This window comes from Andrena cerasifolii, chromosome 12 (assembly GCF_050908995.1).
Source record: "Andrena cerasifolii isolate SP2316 chromosome 12, iyAndCera1_principal, whole genome shotgun sequence".
Classification (NCBI taxonomy): Eukaryota; Metazoa; Arthropoda; class Insecta; order Hymenoptera; family Andrenidae; genus Andrena; species Andrena cerasifolii.
The window spans coordinates 3,149,340-3,167,567 of record NC_135129.1 but is presented as its reverse complement, the minus strand read 5'-3'; the positions used below and the strand labels follow the sequence as shown (position 1 = coordinate 3,167,567).

The 18,228-nt window shown below is 37.4% G+C and overlaps 4 protein-coding genes across 11 annotated transcripts; 2 read left to right on the top strand and 2 right to left on the bottom strand.

The window, feature by feature from the left end:
- Positions 1 to 383: 383 nt before the first annotated feature.
- Positions 384 to 5,498, bottom strand: LOC143375183 (uncharacterized). Of its 2 annotated transcripts, XM_076824042.1 has the most exons (9): positions 5,314 to 5,498; positions 3,744 to 3,905; positions 3,318 to 3,512; positions 2,423 to 2,607; positions 2,231 to 2,351; positions 1,929 to 2,136; positions 1,514 to 1,842; positions 784 to 951; positions 384 to 690 (listed from the first exon to the last, which is right to left on the bottom strand). In XM_076824042.1, exons 1-9 carry the CDS (start codon positions 5,392 to 5,394, stop codon positions 550 to 552), a joined length of 1,590 nt encoding a protein of 529 aa, XP_076680157.1. In that variant the 5' UTR covers positions 5,395 to 5,498; the 3' UTR covers positions 384 to 549. The 2 variants fall into 2 exon arrangements, with proteins under 2 accessions (XP_076680157.1, XP_076680158.1); XM_076824043.1 differs by lacking the exon at positions 5,314 to 5,498 and having other exon boundaries at positions 3,717 to 3,855.
- A 1,387-nt stretch (positions 5,499 to 6,885) lies between these two features.
- Positions 6,886 to 13,322, top strand: LOC143375470 (uncharacterized). 6 transcript variants are annotated; one of them, XM_076824601.1, is made up of 10 exons: positions 6,886 to 7,198; positions 7,794 to 7,859; positions 8,568 to 8,735; positions 8,808 to 8,970; positions 9,234 to 9,305; positions 9,438 to 9,575; positions 9,837 to 9,941; positions 10,430 to 10,732; positions 10,804 to 10,896; positions 10,973 to 13,322. In XM_076824601.1, exons 1-10 carry the CDS (start codon positions 7,119 to 7,121, stop codon positions 11,081 to 11,083), a joined length of 1,299 nt encoding a protein of 432 aa, XP_076680716.1. In that variant the 5' UTR covers positions 6,886 to 7,118; the 3' UTR covers positions 11,084 to 13,322. The 6 variants fall into 6 exon arrangements, with proteins under 6 accessions (XP_076680716.1, XP_076680718.1, XP_076680717.1 ...); XM_076824602.1 differs by having other exon boundaries at positions 6,889 to 7,198; positions 9,456 to 9,575; XM_076824603.1 differs by lacking the exon at positions 9,234 to 9,305 and having other exon boundaries at positions 9,456 to 9,575.
- Positions 13,323 to 13,464: 142 nt separating this feature from the next.
- Positions 13,465 to 15,062, top strand: Oscp1 (Organic solute carrier partner 1). Of its 2 annotated transcripts, XM_076824609.1 has the most exons (4): positions 13,465 to 13,687; positions 13,814 to 14,133; positions 14,212 to 14,489; positions 14,561 to 15,062. In XM_076824609.1, exons 1-4 carry the CDS (start codon positions 13,576 to 13,578, stop codon positions 14,934 to 14,936), a joined length of 1,086 nt encoding a protein of 361 aa, XP_076680724.1. In that variant the 5' UTR covers positions 13,465 to 13,575; the 3' UTR covers positions 14,937 to 15,062. The 2 variants fall into 2 exon arrangements, with proteins under 2 accessions (XP_076680724.1, XP_076680723.1); XM_076824608.1 differs by having other exon boundaries at positions 13,814 to 14,489.
- On the bottom strand, positions 14,906 to 18,158 carry LOC143375472 (enoyl-[acyl-carrier-protein] reductase, mitochondrial). Its single transcript, XM_076824610.1, has 5 exons — positions 17,693 to 18,158; positions 17,339 to 17,575; positions 17,055 to 17,276; positions 16,085 to 16,315; positions 14,906 to 16,009 (listed from the first exon to the last, which is right to left on the bottom strand). The coding sequence occupies exons 1-5, from the start codon at positions 17,882 to 17,884 to the stop codon at positions 15,779 to 15,781; spliced, it is 1,113 nt and encodes a 370-aa protein (XP_076680725.1). The 5' UTR covers positions 17,885 to 18,158; the 3' UTR covers positions 14,906 to 15,778.
- Positions 18,159 to 18,228: the final 70 nt, after the last annotated feature.

Here is an 18,228-nt window from a genome sequence, read left to right as displayed (position 1 = left end):
AGACCTTCAAAGTCGATTTTCTCGAAAATGAAGCGCAATATCGAAAAATTTGATTCCTCCTTTTCGACTTATTTACTTTTTATAAGTCGAAAAGAAACAGTAACTTTTTTTGATATCGCGCTTCGTTTTCGAGATAATCGACTTTGAAATTCTTGACGTTGCGTCCAGTCGCGTGTAGGGAAACCTACCCCAATGAAAATCACAGGCGTTGCGGGCGATTTAAGCGACAGTGGAATTCGCTGGTAGTAATCGAGTTATCGAACTAAAATATTTTAAACGTCTTTTTAAATTTAGTTTAAAGAAATTTCATGATGTTGATATTTCTTTAAAATAATCGTGCATGTATCTGACTTTAATAAATAAATATAAACCTTATATACTATGGTATGATTATTATGTATTTGTTTCTTTTCGTTTACAGCTGTATCGTAACTTTCATTTTAGTCGATTTTAAACTAATGGAAATATAATTGAATATAAAAGCTTCTAGCATACATTTAAAACAGTTATCAATGTGATCTTCGTTAATATTTTTTCATCGCTGTTTTACTATTGCAAGTACAGAATTTTATCTTCAGGGACAGGTTTGGTACATGTACGAGGAACTCTTCGCCTCCTTTTCAGTGCTGTGTCCAGTACTATTTCTTCTCTTTTCTTTGGTGACACCAGACCCATCTCTGCTTTACATTCCTGCGATTAAAAATATTTCCACCTCCAATAATTTCAAACCCGTTCTGTTCTAATTCTTACATTAAATAAATAAATACGACGACTTGTGAATACCTGCACGGCTTTAAGAATCGGATAAAGCGGCCTGACACCTTTAGATTCCTCGATAACTTCATCGGCATAATCAAGAACCCTCTGATTCTCTTTTTCGATAACGTGTCTCATACTCGTCTCTTCATCTTCAAGAATTTTCTCTCGTTTTCGGTCAGCCTCGATTATGCCCTAGAAATACATCACCGAATAATCATGGACAATAGATTATCAAAGTTCCTTGACTATCAATGAATTACCAAAGCGACCTTGTTGATTTTCAAACGATTTTCAAAAATAATATTCACAGTTAGGATTAAGCTTGCTGTGAAGTTTGTTTTGTCAAGCAGGTTTGTTATTTAACTAAACTAACAATTGCACATGAAAAACAATGATGGATTCTTTTTACTGAAGAACAATTCGTCGATGGTAAAAAAAAACAGTTTTTCGCGAATATCTCGTCATCTGTCACGTCTACGACGAAAATAGTTATTATAAAATTTGTAGCCTAAGTAATTGTCTACAAAAAAGATTGTATGAGTTTTTTCATAGGAGGCACCGTTTTCATGTATGACGGCTTACAAAGTTTCAACCCTCGTACTTTTGAGGGAAGATCCCGAACCCGGAAATTCAAAAAATTATGAAACTTTGCGAATATGTAGGGGATGTCCTCCTGAGTACAACGCAATTTTGTTTGCTGCCCAAGGGGGTGAAATTGATCCCCGAACATCCGGCTATTACTCTGGGCACTCACCATGTGTTTCTTCAGAACATTTCCGTACTCGATTTTATTAATCTTCTCCTGCGTTCGCCTCTCCACTTGCAGCTGTTTGTCGTACTCGTCCTTTTTAAATCTTTGCATGATTTCCCAGAGTCTGAGCTCTTTTTCTTCTTGGAGTTGCTTTGATTTCGCGACTGTTGCCTCCGCCTGAAAGTCTTGCAACTCCTTTCGCAATCGGTTCTGGTATTCTTTCCGAGCAGTTTCATTTTCTTTATACTGCGCCTCTTGCTCTGCCAGAGCCTTTTGCAAACTTCTTTCTTCAAATTCTTCTGTCCGGTGTATGAATTGGTGATGTTTCTCCGCTGACAAAATCATGAATTCACCCTACTATCAGTATTTGTTTCTCTTTAAACAGAACAATACATAGTCAGAAATAAAATTCAATTACTTATCCCTCGTGCCCTACGTTCAAGCTCTTCTTTTTCCTTCGACGCCGCTGCCTTGTGCATTTTCTTTATTCGCGCTTTAGCATCTTTATAGATCTCGTTTGCTCGATCTTCAAACTCGTCTTCCTGTTTAAACTTGAGATCGAATCGTTTTTTCTCTTCGATTGTGTCTTTAAAAAATTGCTTCAATCTCTCTTTCTTGTTCAGCAACTGCGAACATATTTTTAAAACCCTTGTAGAACGAAGAAGTTGCGGATGTATTAGTAAAACAAATGTTAATAAATAAGGTTTCGAAGATTCTGACCTCTCGCGCTTCGTGCTCCTTTAGATCCTGTAAATACTTGTTTATATTCATTTGATCTTGCCTCTCAGCTTCAAATTTCTCCTTTTCCTTCGTTTTTGAACATTTTTCATTCTCTTCTATCCTAACAACACCGGCAATCTATATCATCTAAATATTACGCGAAATTCCCTTCGACTACGTGTAACAACTCACTGTTTCCTTAGTGAAGCAGCATAATTCTGCCGCTTCGACAGTTCTTCTTCAGCCTTCTGCTTTCGCTCCACCTCGAAATTTGCCACATCTGCCTTCATCAACTTCACGTAAGACATTTCTGCTTCTTTATCTATGTTCTTAATAGTTTCTTGGAACTTCACTTGAGCATCCAGTTCTCTAAAACACTAGTAAAACGATATAACACCATTTTAAATGGATATAAGATATGATCCTTGCTGAATATGTATTTATTTTTTACATGAAAAGTAAGGGTAGTAGTTTTTTTGTTGAGACTTTATTTTGTGGTCGATATTAATTTGAAAAAGCATTGAAGGATGATTACATTATTTTGTATATTGTCATATAGTGGGAGAGTTCAATGAACCCTGCAACAGGCGGGTTTAATCCGCCCGTCACCCGACTGTACTCGATGCGCCCGAACCGCCCGGCCCCGAACTTTCACTAACCCGCGAAACCCGCTGCTAACCCGCCCGACGCCGCCCGAGCGCTTATGCGACCCGCCCGTACTTACCCGCGGCGGATGAGTCGGGTCATCGTTGATTTCTGTCCGCCCAAGGCGCCCGAGGCAGCCGAGAGTGTCGGATGCGCTTGGTGACGTCATGACTCGTGACTACTTCGGGTGTTCGAGTGTCTCGGGCGTTCGAGTGACTCGGGCGGGTCGGGTGTCTCGGGCAGCTCGGGTGTCTCGGGCGCATAAAAAACAACGATGACCCGACTCATCCGCCGCGGGTAAGTACGGGCGGGTCGGGCCAATCGAAAGACGCTCGGGATATACCCGCCCATTGCCCGACTCTGGTTTTCATTGTATTTCTTCTTCCATCCGTTTGATAGCAAAAACTAAGTCTTTTATTGATTTATATTGTCACATCAATACCTCGGATAGAAGGAGGGCTCGATTGATTCGTCTACACATTGGTTTCCTGTAAAGAATTAACCTTTTCGCCTGTTTCACTGCTTCGTCTCTTTCAGCTGCTTTTCTTTCGGTAGCCTCCTTCACAAATCGTTCCCTTTCTTCTTCAGCTGCCTTCTCTCTTGCCAGACGCTCCTCCATTTTTTGTCTTCTGAGATTCTATTACACAAACACAATTTTTAGCAAATTTGTGAAATTTACAATGCAGTAAGTCAATGTCTTGCTATTATTGTCAAAACGCACACAGTACTAGGGGTAAAATGTACGTATAATTTTTTTTACATGCTAGTTTAAAATTCTTCAACATTTGTCAAATAATAAAGAATTTTCAGCTCAATCGAATAGTTCTTCTGTAAATTGTACCTCATACAATTAAGATAAAATATAGACCTCTCCAGCAGTAGTAGCTAACGCTCCTAGTGGTTCGCCTGTCTTTTTTCCGACTTCACTCTGTTTTGTGGCACGATTCTCCTTTTCTTGCGTAGGTGATGCAGTTTTTTTTATAGGATGTTGAGAATTTTTCGAAATTGATTCCACAGAGCCCTCCGATATCTGATTGATAAGGCAACATTTTTCATTCACACATAATGTATAGGACTCGTGAAGATTTATGATTTTGACACTTTTATCGTTAGATCGAGAGTAAATAAAAAAAATAAGACAGAAGGAAATTAATTATCACAATATGCAACCATTCTGCGTTATCATCTTGTAGAATAGGCGAATTACTTAGCCCAATTGTTCTCGTACAATCTTTCTCACAATATCTTACACGAATTAGTCACAATGTTATAAAATATAATTATATAATAATAATAATAATTTGGGTAGTTAGGCAGTATAGGGGAGGCAGTTCCGATGAACTTGACCTTGACATATGTTGTCAAGGTAATCATCTTGTACAACTTTACCCTATAACTTAATCGGCGATCATTGTTTATTAAAAAGTTATTAGAAAAGGAAAGTTCACAAAGGGCACACCTCTCAAATTTTATGAATTTTTATTAAAATTATTTTGGTGTTTATTTAGAATTAGGTACACCTGTGTCGATCGTTTCCGAGGTATCAGTATAGGTTTGGGAATAGATTGGTGGGGGGGGGGGCATCAGGGGAGCCCACAGCTATATACGCGTATGTAGTTTAAAAAAAATTAAGAATAATAAACAATAATTTTTTATTAATATCTCGGAAACTAATAAATACCCGAAGCTAAAATTTTATATTTGGGGCCCTACTATACTATATATAAAGGTAACAGCAGGCTCTCCTGACGGGGCCCTACCCCCTCCCCCCCCCCCCACCCCTCGCGATTAAGTTATAAGGAAAAGTTACTCAGGATCATGTTCTTGACAGCATTTATCAAGGTGAAGGTCGTCGGAACGGCCTCCCCTATACTGCATAATTACCCTTGTCTCCAAAAGATTTGCAAAAACTTATTACAGAATTTCCACGTCAAAAATATTAATATACATCTGTTAAATAAAAATATTGCACTACAATATCTTTCATTCGATTCTTTGTTGTCGAGTGCTAATCACCAGTAATGTTAATAACAATTGACGACGGTCGAATATAATCGAAAAAAATTTCACAATTGATAATGGTATAGGTAATATATATCCTCAAGAAATTTTAATCACTTATAATGGTTACGCGTAACCACAATCATTTAAACAATGATATTAATTCTTATACCGTAACTTTTAAAATTTGAGTTATAACATTTACGGTCTCTGGTAAAAATAAGCTTTCCCATAAATATGAATACATTTCAAAAAGCATAATAAATTGTTCAGATGAAAATTAACAAAAAATCAAAATGTATATTTCCTCTTTGGTTTATTTAACAAACTTTTTTACAATCCGAGTAATTTAAACTTAACACCTAATAAGCGAAAATTCAAAATTCCAATATCTCCACGAATGAAACAGTAATCGAATTACGGTTTTAGAAACATACTTTGACACTTTTCATTGGCTTCTTTGCTCTTTGATGACACGTGCCAGGCACTACATGCTGAATTACTTGATTCTGCACCATGATTATAATTTAATAACAACGCGAATACTAGCACTCATTAATTCAACACGAAGGGTTAAAAGGAACTAATATACGATGCGGGGAAGTGCGCAATTGCTTGCTTTAATGACGATGCAGATAACTTTACACAGCGTGATCGTTGCCCTGGAAACTGAATTGTAGCAATCAATATCGTTAAACGAAGAATTCATTATCAATTTTAGAAAAAATAGCGTAACATAAAAGATCCCATTATGCTCCAAGTTCCATTATATGTAGTTACTTTTGTACATATTTTTATTAGTAAAAGTACAAAAGTAATATTTGTGTATTTGACACGTATAGGTACATATCTACGCCACGATACTGTTACATACTTATGTTTAACTAGCAAAATACCCCCGCGCTTGGCTTCGGGCCTAAGAGATATTCAGGGCTCCATGAAAACACATTTCACCCCTTTTCACCACCCCCTTGAAATTGGTTTCTAGGCATTTGTGTGGGTAATCTTCGTGAGCAAGCACCAAGTTGATATCTAATTGGGCCTAAGAGATAGGGAGTCGGAGAAAACATATTTCACCCCTTTTTACCCCTTCGGGTTGGAATTTAAAAAAATCCCTTCTTATCGGGCACCTACGTCGCAAAAGGAATATATTTTATGTGTAAATTGTGCAGATATCGAATAAAGAGAATTCATATATTCTTTGTAAATTTATTTTCTTTCCTTCCAAGTAATCTATATTATATAGTGTAATTTGAAAAATCCGTTACTGCTGTATATTACTTTGGTAGGATATAATTTTGCTAGAGACACTAGTTCCAAGGTACATATGTATGTATTACGAAAATTTTAGCATGGGGTCATAAATGACCCGCGTTGCGTCGGCCTACCGCATCGCTGCTAGACGATCGTGGCCGTTTGAAAGTTAATCCTTTCACCACCTTTCACTGGCATTGTCGGCCAGCGTTGCCAGGAAATGAGTTCCTGCAAAGTATTCGTAATGGAGGGGGAACACCTACGACAGTGGCGGTATATGTGTGCGTGATAACTCCGTGACGTCACACCACCGACGCCAACGCCAAGCCAAGCCAAGTGGCGCCAACGTGAAACCAAGCCAAGTGATGCTAAGCAATTTGATTGGTCCTTTCACTAGGGACAAGTGATTCTCCATCTTTTAAATCGATTCTTTGGTATTCGATTTTTCCCAGAATCGACTCTTTGATGTAAGAATCGAAAATCGATTTTGTGCCCTCTGGAAGAATCCACAATTCCATTTTCGCGTCGCCAAAATGCGCGACGGCCTTAACGTTTTGTGTGAAATACTCCTTATACAATAAATTTTTCAGATCATACATAAAACATATTTCATATTGATCTAATATCATATTCTATATTCTGGTGCATATGGCATTACATTCTCTTTATGCGAATCATTTTTATGAAAGCCGACTGGGAATTCAGAAAGTTGAATCGAGTCGCGCGTCTATGACAACAGCGTCTATTACACATGCGTGTTTCGCGGAAAGCGATTAAGCAGTTTGTGAAAGCTCCGTACCATATTTTTCAACTAGTCGACGGCAAACCATCATGGCGGTGGGTTTTGGTTGCGTCTTTGATTTGCAGTTGAAAAATTCATCGTGATGGCCTGAGCGCGCTTTTCCTTGTAATCATTTCCGAAATCCACAGGATCTCTTTTCCTCACTTCGTTTCGGTTACCACGTTTGTATGAATCACAAATTCCATTATGGTGAAGTTAACAGAAGAGATGGTCGTGGCTCGGACGCGAATGTCCGATTTCTCTGCCGTAAAGAAACTGAATTGTTGGTAAGCAGTTGGAAACATATCACGCGTTCAAAAGCAATTGTCACTCGTCCCGACGCCGTCAGTCGGCTTCACTGTATCGAGACAGTAAAATGACAAGTTCAATGCTCCTAGTATTCCTTGGAACAAGCTCAAGTATACGGTTCACAGCTTCTTTGTGTTATGCTTTTATCGAAATGGAGCTTGTCACGTTGATTCAAGCACCAGTGTATTTCGTAATCTCATAGTTTCGATAGAAATTCTTAAGCATCCTTACCCGCGCCAGTTTCGTTAAACAGAAAGTAAAAGTTGCCACTCGATTTTTTCTCAGGTTCTCCAATTGCGTTTCATGAAGCGAAAAGTAAAAGTTGCCACTCGATTTTTTCTTATAGATTCCCTAATTGTGTTACATTAGATTCCATTTGCGTCAAGCGTCTCAGATAAGCTTCGAATTACAGGAAAGTTGTTACCTTTGTTTCGAAAGATTCTAGAATTTTAAAAAACTGATGCATTATATCTTTATTTGATTGAAATAATTCTGTGAATTCATTGTGAAAGTTCCACAAAGTTGCGTGTTATTATACGTTTGCAACTCTACATTAACGTATTATTAATTTAGGGGGACGGAATTAACTGACGTGAGCATTTTGCGAAAAATGAAAAATGTGGAGGTATTGTCCTTAAGGTAGGTGATTAATATTAATTGCGTATAAAAATTATCTTTTCATATGTTTAACCATTGATCGAGTATTGCTGGTCTTATGATAAATAGCTATAATAAGAATTGCATTACTCATAGCAGTGATCTAAGTCATTTGGACTTGTTAATCGTCGAAGCTCTCGCACTCCTACTATGGGTAGGTTTACATAAAACTCAAGATCACAGGCACAACCCACGACTTCAGAAGTTGTTCTACCCACGCGTTTTGAATTGATTGTAATGCGTCTCACTATTGCAAGAGGAGCATGGAACTAATTTAATGCAAATAAATTCTGCATTTTTATCTTTAACTCTACGCTGCATAACAAATTACACTAAATGAAAGTTTTTCATAATAATTATGAATTTAAGAAATAGAGGAGATAAAGAAATGCAATGATAGAAATAAATAACGTGGCATTCTTTCCTTTGCATATCTTTCTCTTATTCCATATTTAAGTCTTTCTACGCAAAATAATTATAGTTTATCTTAATAAACTTGTGCGTATACATGTAACTTTCTATTTCACGATTTTACGGTAAAGTTGAAATCGTACTATATCTTCGAATGTATAATGTATTCTTAATATTTAAAGAGCCTACATTTATCATATAATTATTATTCATGTAAGAATTGATCTTGGTACAATTTCATTATGTATTTTAAAATTATTTTCTCAAATTTATTTTCAGTGTTAATAACATCAATACTCTTGCTGATTTCCAATACTGCCTAAGCCTTCAAGATTTATTTGTACGGAAGAACAATATTAAAGATTTGAACGAAGTTTGTTACCTTCAAGGTTTACCTAATTTACGAAACTTATGGCTTGGCGAAAATCCTTGTGCGGAAAAAGAAGGGTATTATACATCGCGACAATAATTAGCGATTAATCATTTGAAAGGGACTGGAATTAATGAAATCTGTTACAGGTACCGATCAGCTGTTCTAAGGACTTTACCGAATCTACAGAAGCTCGATGATAAAATAGTATCGGGCGATGAAGTGCAAACCGCATTAACGAGGGGTCCCATTTTGGTTCATCCGCTCGACATGGATGCGTCTCCGCCGCAATCGGATACAGTTAGTCCAGAAGTAAGAATGCTCGTACAATGATACTCTCAAATATATCGATATAAAACATTTCCCAATACTCTCTCATATAGCATCTTAATTGAAATTCTTCCTCAATTTTGTTAATTACGTGCGCCAGGCATTTCTGATTAATCGATCTCGATATTAAACTCGAATCTGTGATTTTACTTAACGCTACTAAAATAAGTAATTGGAAAATATTTTATCACTTTAATTCATGTTTAACACGCGTCGTAACACTTGAATAACATTTGCGCAATTAGGATATTACTACTGAATATATCGAAGAACCTGAAGGGATACGACATCGAAGATACAGTTCGTCGAGCGACCAGGTAATTTAGCTGCTTTCAAAATAATTACATTTATAGTAATTCTTTCATGCTTGCGAAATAATTACTATAAAATTATCATAAAATTATCGCTTTCACAACGTTCCTTTTCGTTTTAAACAAACACGCGTTCAGGTCAATACCTATTTACAGAGAAGTTTTGAGGAGACCCAGCACACTCAAGAGGAGTATCATGACACCGATCGCAGAAACGCAAACTATAATGGATCACCGTCGCAACGTTACTCGCAGAATAATCAGTATACATACGAGGTAAATCATTTAACCACGCGTACATTTTGCATGGAAGGTATGCCTCTATTAATATGTTTATATGTATCCCAAGAACGTAAGAAATGAGATCATTTTTTGTGTACCTAAGTTTTTATCGAATTACGTTCGTTGTTATGCTAAACTTAGAAATATGTTAACCACGTTAGTGATTGCTGGGCAGATTAATTAATCTAAATTAATACTTAATGAATATGCTTGATTACATTGTTGCTCTCTTTATCCGCAATCATACACTGACAGCTACAGAATGGACAGTCAAAGAATCACAGCAAAGATGACACTGTACGTACAGAGTCACGCAACGTCAATGAAACTGTGACCACTAACACTGTTGAAATGATTAAGGTACATTTTACAGAATCGCTCAGCGTTTCTGCAGCGCAGTAGTTTCTTTTAGCATTACCTGGATAGTCTATCATGTTCATCAGTATAATTAATCAATTAGTGGCATTATCATAGCTCGAAGTAATTTATTTCTTGGCAAACGAAAGAGAGATGGTACAGAAAATGAGTCATTTATACACATACGTACACGTACTTAGTGTGTATAGGATGGCCCACCAGGAACGAAATACTCGTTTCATTTTTTCTGTGTCTCTTTGCACCTCAAACGACATAATAAGATATTCAGTTTCTGGTGGCTTGTCCCGAATATACTGCGTTCCATTGTAATATTTTCCATTACACTAGCTTTTAAAACCTAGGAAAGGCGTAGGAATCGAATGAATCATTAGTCGCAGCATCATGATAATTAAATACAAATGTGAATATCATTACTCTTCGAGTAGCTCAAGTAAGTTGGAGAAGCTTCAGCGTGTTAAAATACGTTTTAGGAGTACGACGATCGACCAGTAGTTTCGAGGCATAACGGTGATTACGATGAAAGACGAGCTTATTCGGAATACAGTAACAATGATACAGCCCAGCGTACATACGCGCCAACGTCTCCGCGTACGCAGTACTCCATGAGCGAGCCCATAGACGATAGGCGAGCAGATAGGAACAGTTATGAGTACGACAATAGATTGAAAGCAGAGTACGAAGAACACCAAGAGAGGATAAAATCGGATTACGAGGAGCAACATCAGCCGCCACCTCAACCCAGACGAACGGCAGCCCAGCACAATGCTGAGCGGGTAAGGATTTAAACTGTTGTTAGTATTAATCCGAAACTAATTAACGCTTAAACAATTCTTTAACGATATAGGAGGATTCGAACCAAGTGCCTGGATGGGTAAGGCACTCCGAGAAAGAGAAGTGCAGGTCACAATTTCATTACCACAGAAGACCTGTTACGAGGGTGAGTAGTTTATGTTACTTCGCGAGCCGGCTAAAATGATTTCGAAGATCGCAAGTAACTTGTATTTCGATTTTAGAACTCGAACATATTATCAGCTGTGCTATGCTTAGTTAAGGAGCTTGATTACCCAAGCCTGGAGGTGGTAGAAATGGCTGTTAGGAATAGAATGGACGAGCTAGAGGAATGATGTTTCTGACACCGTCCCCAGAACCCCCAGGGGACGGTCGCCTTCTCTCAAATGGGCAGTGTTTCTTCGATCCCGAGCCCAGAATTCTCGGATTCTCTCGACACTGCGATCACCTCCTGTCAATGTATCGAGAACGATGCAAATAGTAATGTCGGCCACACGTACGATCGGCACCCGGTGGACGATAACAACGACAAACGCCAAATTCGCCGTAACGGATCCGCGGAGGCCAGTTCGACGCGAAGCCCGAAAAACGTATCAATCGACCCGAGCCCGAGATATTTTGGGGATAAACAATGCGCGTATAAACTAAGGGACTCTGTGCCGGACAACTTGATGTCGGTAGTTGGGAACTGCGAGGAAAGGAAAGCGAACGATGTCAGGAGAGTGGCAAGCAGCGATAGTATCCCTCGCGGTGGTTACAGTGGTCTAAGTTTGAGCCCAGGTTGCAGGGTTTTGAGTCAAGATTGCGTAAGAAGGTCGAAAAGCCCGGACGTCAGAAACACAATTGTCCCTCTTCGTTATATCCAATCGGCAAAAGGTACTTGGACATATAACTTGTAAGTTGAATTTGTAAATTGCATTAATACTCTCTCTAAACGGAAGCTTCGCTCAGAAACGTGTTTCGAGAAATTCCTAAGCATTCTCAAGATAATCATTGCATAACTTACAAGGAACAACGCTGTTTTGTTAAGTTTCTTAAGAGGAAAGATATATATAAAAAAAGTATATATATAAATACATATAAAATTAGGAACGATTGTGATATTTCTGCTGAAGTGAAAAAATGAATTGTCCCCAATTGTATTATACGATACACGTGTATCCGTAAAATGTAAAAATCAAAAATAATGAATTTCGCGTTATTTAAAATAAATTTCATATTTATTCCATTGATAATTTTAATATACTACGAGTTGATTGTCGAGTAGCATTATTTATTAATTTCGTGTGTACAAGTGATGTTGCAATCCGGGTAGTCGTCTTTATATCTATGTGTTTCGAGTGTTACAGGATTGTTACCTATTTTCAAAGATTTTCTATCGATTGTAATGCACATATTTCAATCGCAATCTGTATATAAGGCATACAATCAAAGACGAATTTCATGCCGAATTACATGTTATTTAAATGCATTAGATAATTCTTAGTTACATGAAATATTCTACTTAGGTTTCATACCTGCGAAAATCTGATCTTTGCGATGTGCAATAATTTATGACAAATAGATTGTTACATAGCTGTGTGTACATGCGTACAGGGTACTTGCAAATTTGCGGAGTATTATTAAGATTTTTTAAAAACTATTTAATACCACTTAATATTATATTCGCTTTCTTTTTTACACATTTACATTCACTTAAAAAACGTTTAGATTAACGCAAGAACTTGCCGTGTTCTGTTATTACTCATTGTTTTCGTTAATACGTTTAACTTTTATTACTGAATTTACGTACTCATTAGCAGACTATGAATACAATAATTTCATTAACGTTTATCGAACAGTAAGATAAAATTGTACTTAAGACGACGCGAGGTATGAAAAAAAAAAATACATATGACGAGAGTAAGCCTGCGCAATGAGACGTATTATAGATTAATACTAGACTGATAAATATGCATGGCATATTTTTTTTGGATAGGCACCTTCGTACATTACACATAGATAAATGGTAAAAGAATTTGAGGAAAAAGGGCTACTAAATTCTTTCTACAACCCAAACCGTTCCACACAACTGCGCCAATTTTCAACTTAGATTTAAGATATTTTATAAAAGTGCGGAATACAATATGCTTTGTTACACATAACCGTCCAATTGTATTATTTCATAACTAATTAATATTCTTGTTATTTCTATTGTTACGAGAACGATTATTGTAATCAGTTACTTAACGTCTGTTTTAATATGAAAGGCAGGTAATGTTCTTCTTTTTAACTTAAAAGAATGTTTCTAAGGAAGTTATATAATAAAATACGAAAATTGTGAGAAACGTCTTTCATTCCGAATGCAATGGTTTTGTATGATTAGTATTGTTGGGATTATAGACTAAGGAAACGGGGAGTTACAAACTGTTATTTGCAAGTTCATTATTCGCTGGATATTATATTTGTTGAGACTAATTAAATTATTGATTATTATAAGTTAGATACTTTTCGTAGTCGATGTGTACAATTACAGTAACTTATTGCAATTGAAAGATTAATGTGTTTTGAGAAATAAATTAAGTATGAACGCAATTTTTGTATCCACCATTCTGTAAACCTCCGCGTAGAAAAGCACAGAACGCGATGGGCGTAGAATCGTAAGGACGGTTATCCGCGGCTGCGGAACGCGAAATATCGCGCAGTCTCCACGTGTACTGCGTCAATTAATTGTATGTACACTGCTGTCGCCAGGACAACGGTACATGTAAGCTAAACCATACGTGTACTAAAACAGTAAAAGCACTTTGTACTTTGTGAAAGTGAGTACGGAAAATCTGTCGCGAAGATGTCCTTATACGCGACACCGATACTTTACTTAAATCTGGGCGGCGAAATGTTGTACGTTCTGTGCCAACGATTAAAAGCGCAGAAGATCAGCGCTGATAAAACCATGCAAGGCTAGTTTAATATCACAGAGGAAACATGCAGTCCGATGCTACTATTAATTTGCGTTGGATAGTGTAATTTAATTTTTACGTATTCACACTTCAATCAATCTTACGAAGTGCTTATTTAACTTTCAGTATTAGACGATGTGACTGTCGCTTTACTTAATCCTACAATATTGCCATCTGTATTTGACGAAAGGCCTTTGACTGGGATATCTACCCTGCGGTCTACTTTAGAATGCGTTGTGTTGTCGTCGATCATGAAACTCGATAAAAACAGCATGAATAAACTGTTCGATTTAATGATCATGATGGTTAAATATCAATTAACGGCAGCGACTGGTCCTAGAGAAGTTATTCTGTTAACGTTAAACCACACGGATGCGATCCGAGACATGGTCAGCAATTCGAATGCGCAACAGTGCATCGGATTGGTACACGAGATGGTGATTGATGTAAGCATTTTGTTCTTTGATCCAATTTCGAATTTGTATAATCGAGCCTCTGAGAGGAGCTTACTAATTGTTATACAGTTTTATAGTAATTTAACTTGCGAAGATGTCTGGGATGTCAGGCACGATTGTTTGGAAATGTTAGAGCCACATTGCGTGAGGGTATCTATTCTCCTCAGACTTGGATTGCAAAACGACGATGGCAGTTTCAATTTAAAGCCCCACGATTACGACGAGAAATACGAAGAGAAGAAAAGTCGCCTCCATGCCATGAAGCTGTGTGCAGTGGAACCTAAAAGCTGCTGCAATGGCTCGTTTAATCTTTTCGGCGAACGTGGCACCTCGCTAGGTAAAAACATGTAAGTATGGATAATAAACGCCTACTCGGAGTTTTCCCGAAACAGAAATGCATCCAATAAATACTATACAGGTACTCGGGGACGCATAACGCGTCAAACGAGGCATCCAAGCAAGAGAACGAAGAGTATTTAAAAGATTGCGGTGCGAAAGCAGAATTTGGTATGCTGGCCGCTCAACTGGGGACTGAAGATACTTCATATAAAAGACCTTTCACTTTGAATTTATTTACCAACGAAGATAACGACAATGCAAATTTAGAGAAAGAAAATCCTGATCCTAACGAGGACAGTGAAAACGATATGGTAGCTAAGAAGCATGAAAAGACAAAATTCAATGAAGACTATAAAACTAAGCTCGACAACGTACGTGCAGATTTTTTGGAAGATGAACACGAAGGAATTAAACGTAGCATGGATTTGCTGGAGCTCCTAGACGAAATGGAATAATTTTATTTCATTCGTTTGAAAGGTGCGCAATTTGCGTCGTAATAGGTAATAGAAATTCTCTTGTACATTTTGCTCATATTCATATATAAGTACTTCTGGTGCAAATAAATATTTCTTTATAACATATCGTAGCAGCATTAGTTTTTATATCTAAAATCATTTCTGCATTGTAGAACGTATAGGGAAGCGTATTTTGTCGAAAGTACACTGGTAAAAAATGTACTTCGAGACATATTGATCTTGTAATTACCTACTTAATTTCAAATCTTATGTAGATCTAATTAGAAGAGATGATTTAGGCGCACTGGTTCGGTCTATTAAATAATTAAATAAAAGCTATTTTGCAATTTTGAGAATTTTTACCATATTCCAACGTTTCGGTCAATAATTATGACCATTCTCAAGGAAAGTTAGATAAAAGGAAAAAATACTGCGTATGCTTTTTACAAAAAAAATTTCTTTTAAACAAATATCACGTTCATTGCTGGGAATGTGCGATGCAATTTTGGAATTTGGTAAAAATTCTCAAAATTGCAAAGTAGCTTTTATTTAATTATTTAATAGACCGAACCAGTGCGCCGAAATCATCTCTTCTAATTAGAACAATTTTTAGTCGAAATTCAAATTATATTACTTATGTAGATCTATTATACATTGAACTTTCGTTAACAAATATCGATTAAGATCAAATAATTACTCCAGAGCTTAATTAAAAATCCACTACAGAATGTATACTGTACAAAAAATTACAAAACCAATATGCCAGATGATATTACACCGAATATACCAAAAATCCAGCATTCTCGTCGCGAAATTAACTCATTATCCAACGAAAAGTTGCTTTAAGATTTAGTCATGTCCAAAATATACTTTAGTCCAGTTCTACCGTCCATGTTAAGCGCATTCACAACAGCTTCTTGATACTGACTGAATGGAACTAACTTATGCGGCGGTGCTTTTAGTTTTTTCTGCTTGAATAATGTTCCTAATTCGTTAAACATATCCAGCCGTTCTTTGGAGTCCATATTTGTTTTCGTCCACGCTGTCATCCAAAATCCTTTCAAAGAGATATCCTGCAGATTCCGTGGATTCGTTAAAAGTTATCAAGAACTTTGCTAGAACTTAAATGATCGCACAGATGCAGTTACCTTAAAAATAAGCGCAGAAGTAGGAATCGTCAAAGGTTCCCTGGACATGCCGCCGTAAGTTACCATAATACCCCCGTGCGCTAAATGTCGCAGGACTTCTAACGCATTTTGTCCACATATACAGTTAAGAGCTAGCTTCGGCGCAGGTAACTTTTTGCTCTTGAAAATCGGAGTTTTCCTTATGTCAGCCTCTGTAAGTATTTCATCCGCACCCATGCTCTTCAGATGATCCTACAATGGTTTTCAACGTTAAGGGGTCATTCTGGCAATCACGCCGCAAAATTTGGCAACATTCAGGCTTTTTTTTCTCAATGAATAACAATGTCAAACCTTTTTTCACTTATTAAGCTACTCGTAATGTATACGGAACAATTTTTTAAATACACTTTTAATAGTATTTTTTCAATGTTATCTGCAGTTCAAAATCGCGCCTTTGAAAAGACGGCGGGAGTGATTTCAGCTCAGACTCATCTGAAACAAAAAAACCAAACTGATTCTTAATCATTATGAGTACCGCTAGCGCAGGTGCCAGAATTAGCCACGTGAATCAAAATATAACAAAACTGCGCGCATTCGAGCTTCAAGAATGGAAAATTTCGAAACTTGAAGTTTGAATGTGCGCAATTTTGTTAAATTTTGACTCACGTGGCTAATTCTGGCACCTGCGATAGCGGTACTCATAATGATTAAGAATCAGCTTGGTTTTTTTGTTTCAGATGAGTCAGTGAGCTTAAATCACTTCCACCAGGGAAGTATTCCTTTCAAAGGCGTGATTTTGAACTCCAGATAACATTGAAAAAACACAATTAAAAGTGTATTTAAAAAATTATTCCGCATACATTACAAGTAGCTTAATAACTGAAAAAAAAGTTTGACATTGTTATTCATAGTATTCACTGAGAAAAAAAGCCTGAATGTTGCCGAATTTTGCGGCGTGATTACCAGAATGAACCCGTTATCGTTGTCGTACCTTCAACTCTTGAATGTTTGGCCTGTCCCTCACGACGCTGACAGATCTATAATTCCATACTTTGCATAATTGTATAACCATTTGTCCCACCGCAGAATTACCACCGTTCTGAATCACAGTGTCTCCAGGTTTTAGCGACACAAAGTCTTTGAGCATTCTGTACGCAGTGCACGGATTCACGTTTAACATACTGGCCTCCACGGTTCCAACGTCTTTCGGGATCTAAAGTTTCAGCAGAAGAATAGAAAATACACGTAGACTTAACATTCAAAACCGTTCCGTACCTTCATAAGCTCCTCTGAATTGTAATTTGCGTGCGTTCTCCATGTCCCTAAGTTCGTTCCGTTCGGTATAACTCTGTCTCCGATGCTTAGACTCTTTACGTTGGAGCCAACAGTTGTTACTTCGCCTACACCTTCGTTTCCTGGAATGGCTGGCAAAGGTGGCTTGCTCGGATATTTACCTTGTATCGTGTTTATGTCCGCTGGGTTAACGGGTGCTAGCAACCACTTGACGGAGACCTTCGCAGAGAATAGTTAACGTAATTTTTCGATGACAAAAGGTTAAAGCGCTTGCAGGGAATATTGTCTCGGTGTTTTATTGAGTGTAACTGTCTCCTTCGTCGGAAGCTTAAATACCTGATCGGTTCCTGGTTGATTGATAGTCTCTGTCCTAAAGTGTAAAACATCGGCAGGCTCCCCATATTCCTTGTACAATAAAGATTTCCCAGAATCTGATTTAACAGTCGCACTCATTTGGCGAATCAATATAAAATTTGTTGTAATCGATCGAGACAATGGTAAAGCTAACTTTCGTACGTACATAACCATTTTGCTCCTCAATATGTCTTACTGGAATCTTGTTTCAAATTTTCAAAGGCAAACAATTGTCTACACGCGCGACTTGCGAACTTGCAGTTCCCTGTAACAATTGTGATGTCAAGACTATTGATAATGCTATAACAGCAGAAACATTCATAAATACGCTAAAATTGAATATCAACTCGCGCGACGTAGTACTTAGTTTGAGATATACATTTATCATTGCAGAAAGGAATCGACGGAGAGCAAATTTATCTGATAACTTTGTTAAGCTCGTATCATTGGATTCGTGAGATCTGCGCTATTGCAAAATTCTCTACGAATAATATGTACATTCCTTCGGTGCTAAAGAA

Bases quoted from the DNA above. Each gene is read 5' to 3' on its own strand.
- LOC143375183 (XM_076824042.1), bottom strand. From the start codon at position 5,394: ATGGTGCAGAATCAAGTAATTCAGCATGTAGTGCCTGGCACGTGTCAT. The intron at 3,513-3,743 runs GTCTATATTTTA...TTTGTGTAATAG, and splicing joins TAGCTACTACTGCTGGAGAG to AATCTCAGAAGACAAAAAAT. The intron at 2,608-3,317 runs GTATTGATGTGA...TCGTTTTACTAG, and splicing joins GAGCCCTCCTTCTATCCGAG to TGTTTTAGAGAACTGGATGC.
- LOC143375470 (XM_076824601.1), top strand. From the start codon at position 7,119: ATGGTGAAGTTAACAGAAGAGATGGTCGTGGCTCGGACGCGAATGTCC. The intron at 7,199-7,793 runs GTAAGCAGTTGG...TTATTAATTTAG, and splicing joins GTAAAGAAACTGAATTGTTG to GGGGACGGAATTAACTGACG. The intron at 7,860-8,567 runs GTAGGTGATTAA...ATTTATTTTCAG, and splicing joins GTGGAGGTATTGTCCTTAAG to TGTTAATAACATCAATACTC.
- Oscp1 (XM_076824608.1), top strand. From the start codon at position 13,576: ATGTCCTTATACGCGACACCGATACTTTACTTAAATCTGGGCGGCGAA. The intron at 13,688-13,813 runs GCTAGTTTAATA...TTTAACTTTCAG, and splicing joins CGCTGATAAAACCATGCAAG to TATTAGACGATGTGACTGTC. The intron at 14,490-14,560 runs GTAAGTATGGAT...AATACTATACAG, and splicing joins ACCTCGCTAGGTAAAAACAT to GTACTCGGGGACGCATAACG.
- LOC143375472 (XM_076824610.1), bottom strand. From the start codon at position 17,884: ATGGTTATGTACGTACGAAAGTTAGCTTTACCATTGTCTCGATCGATT. The intron at 17,277-17,338 runs GTACGGAACGGT...CTGAAACTTTAG, and splicing joins ATTCAGAGGAGCTTATGAAG to ATCCCGAAAGACGTTGGAAC. The intron at 16,010-16,084 runs GTAACTGCATCT...CGGAATCTGCAG, and splicing joins CTTCTGCGCTTATTTTTAAG to GATATCTCTTTGAAAGGATT.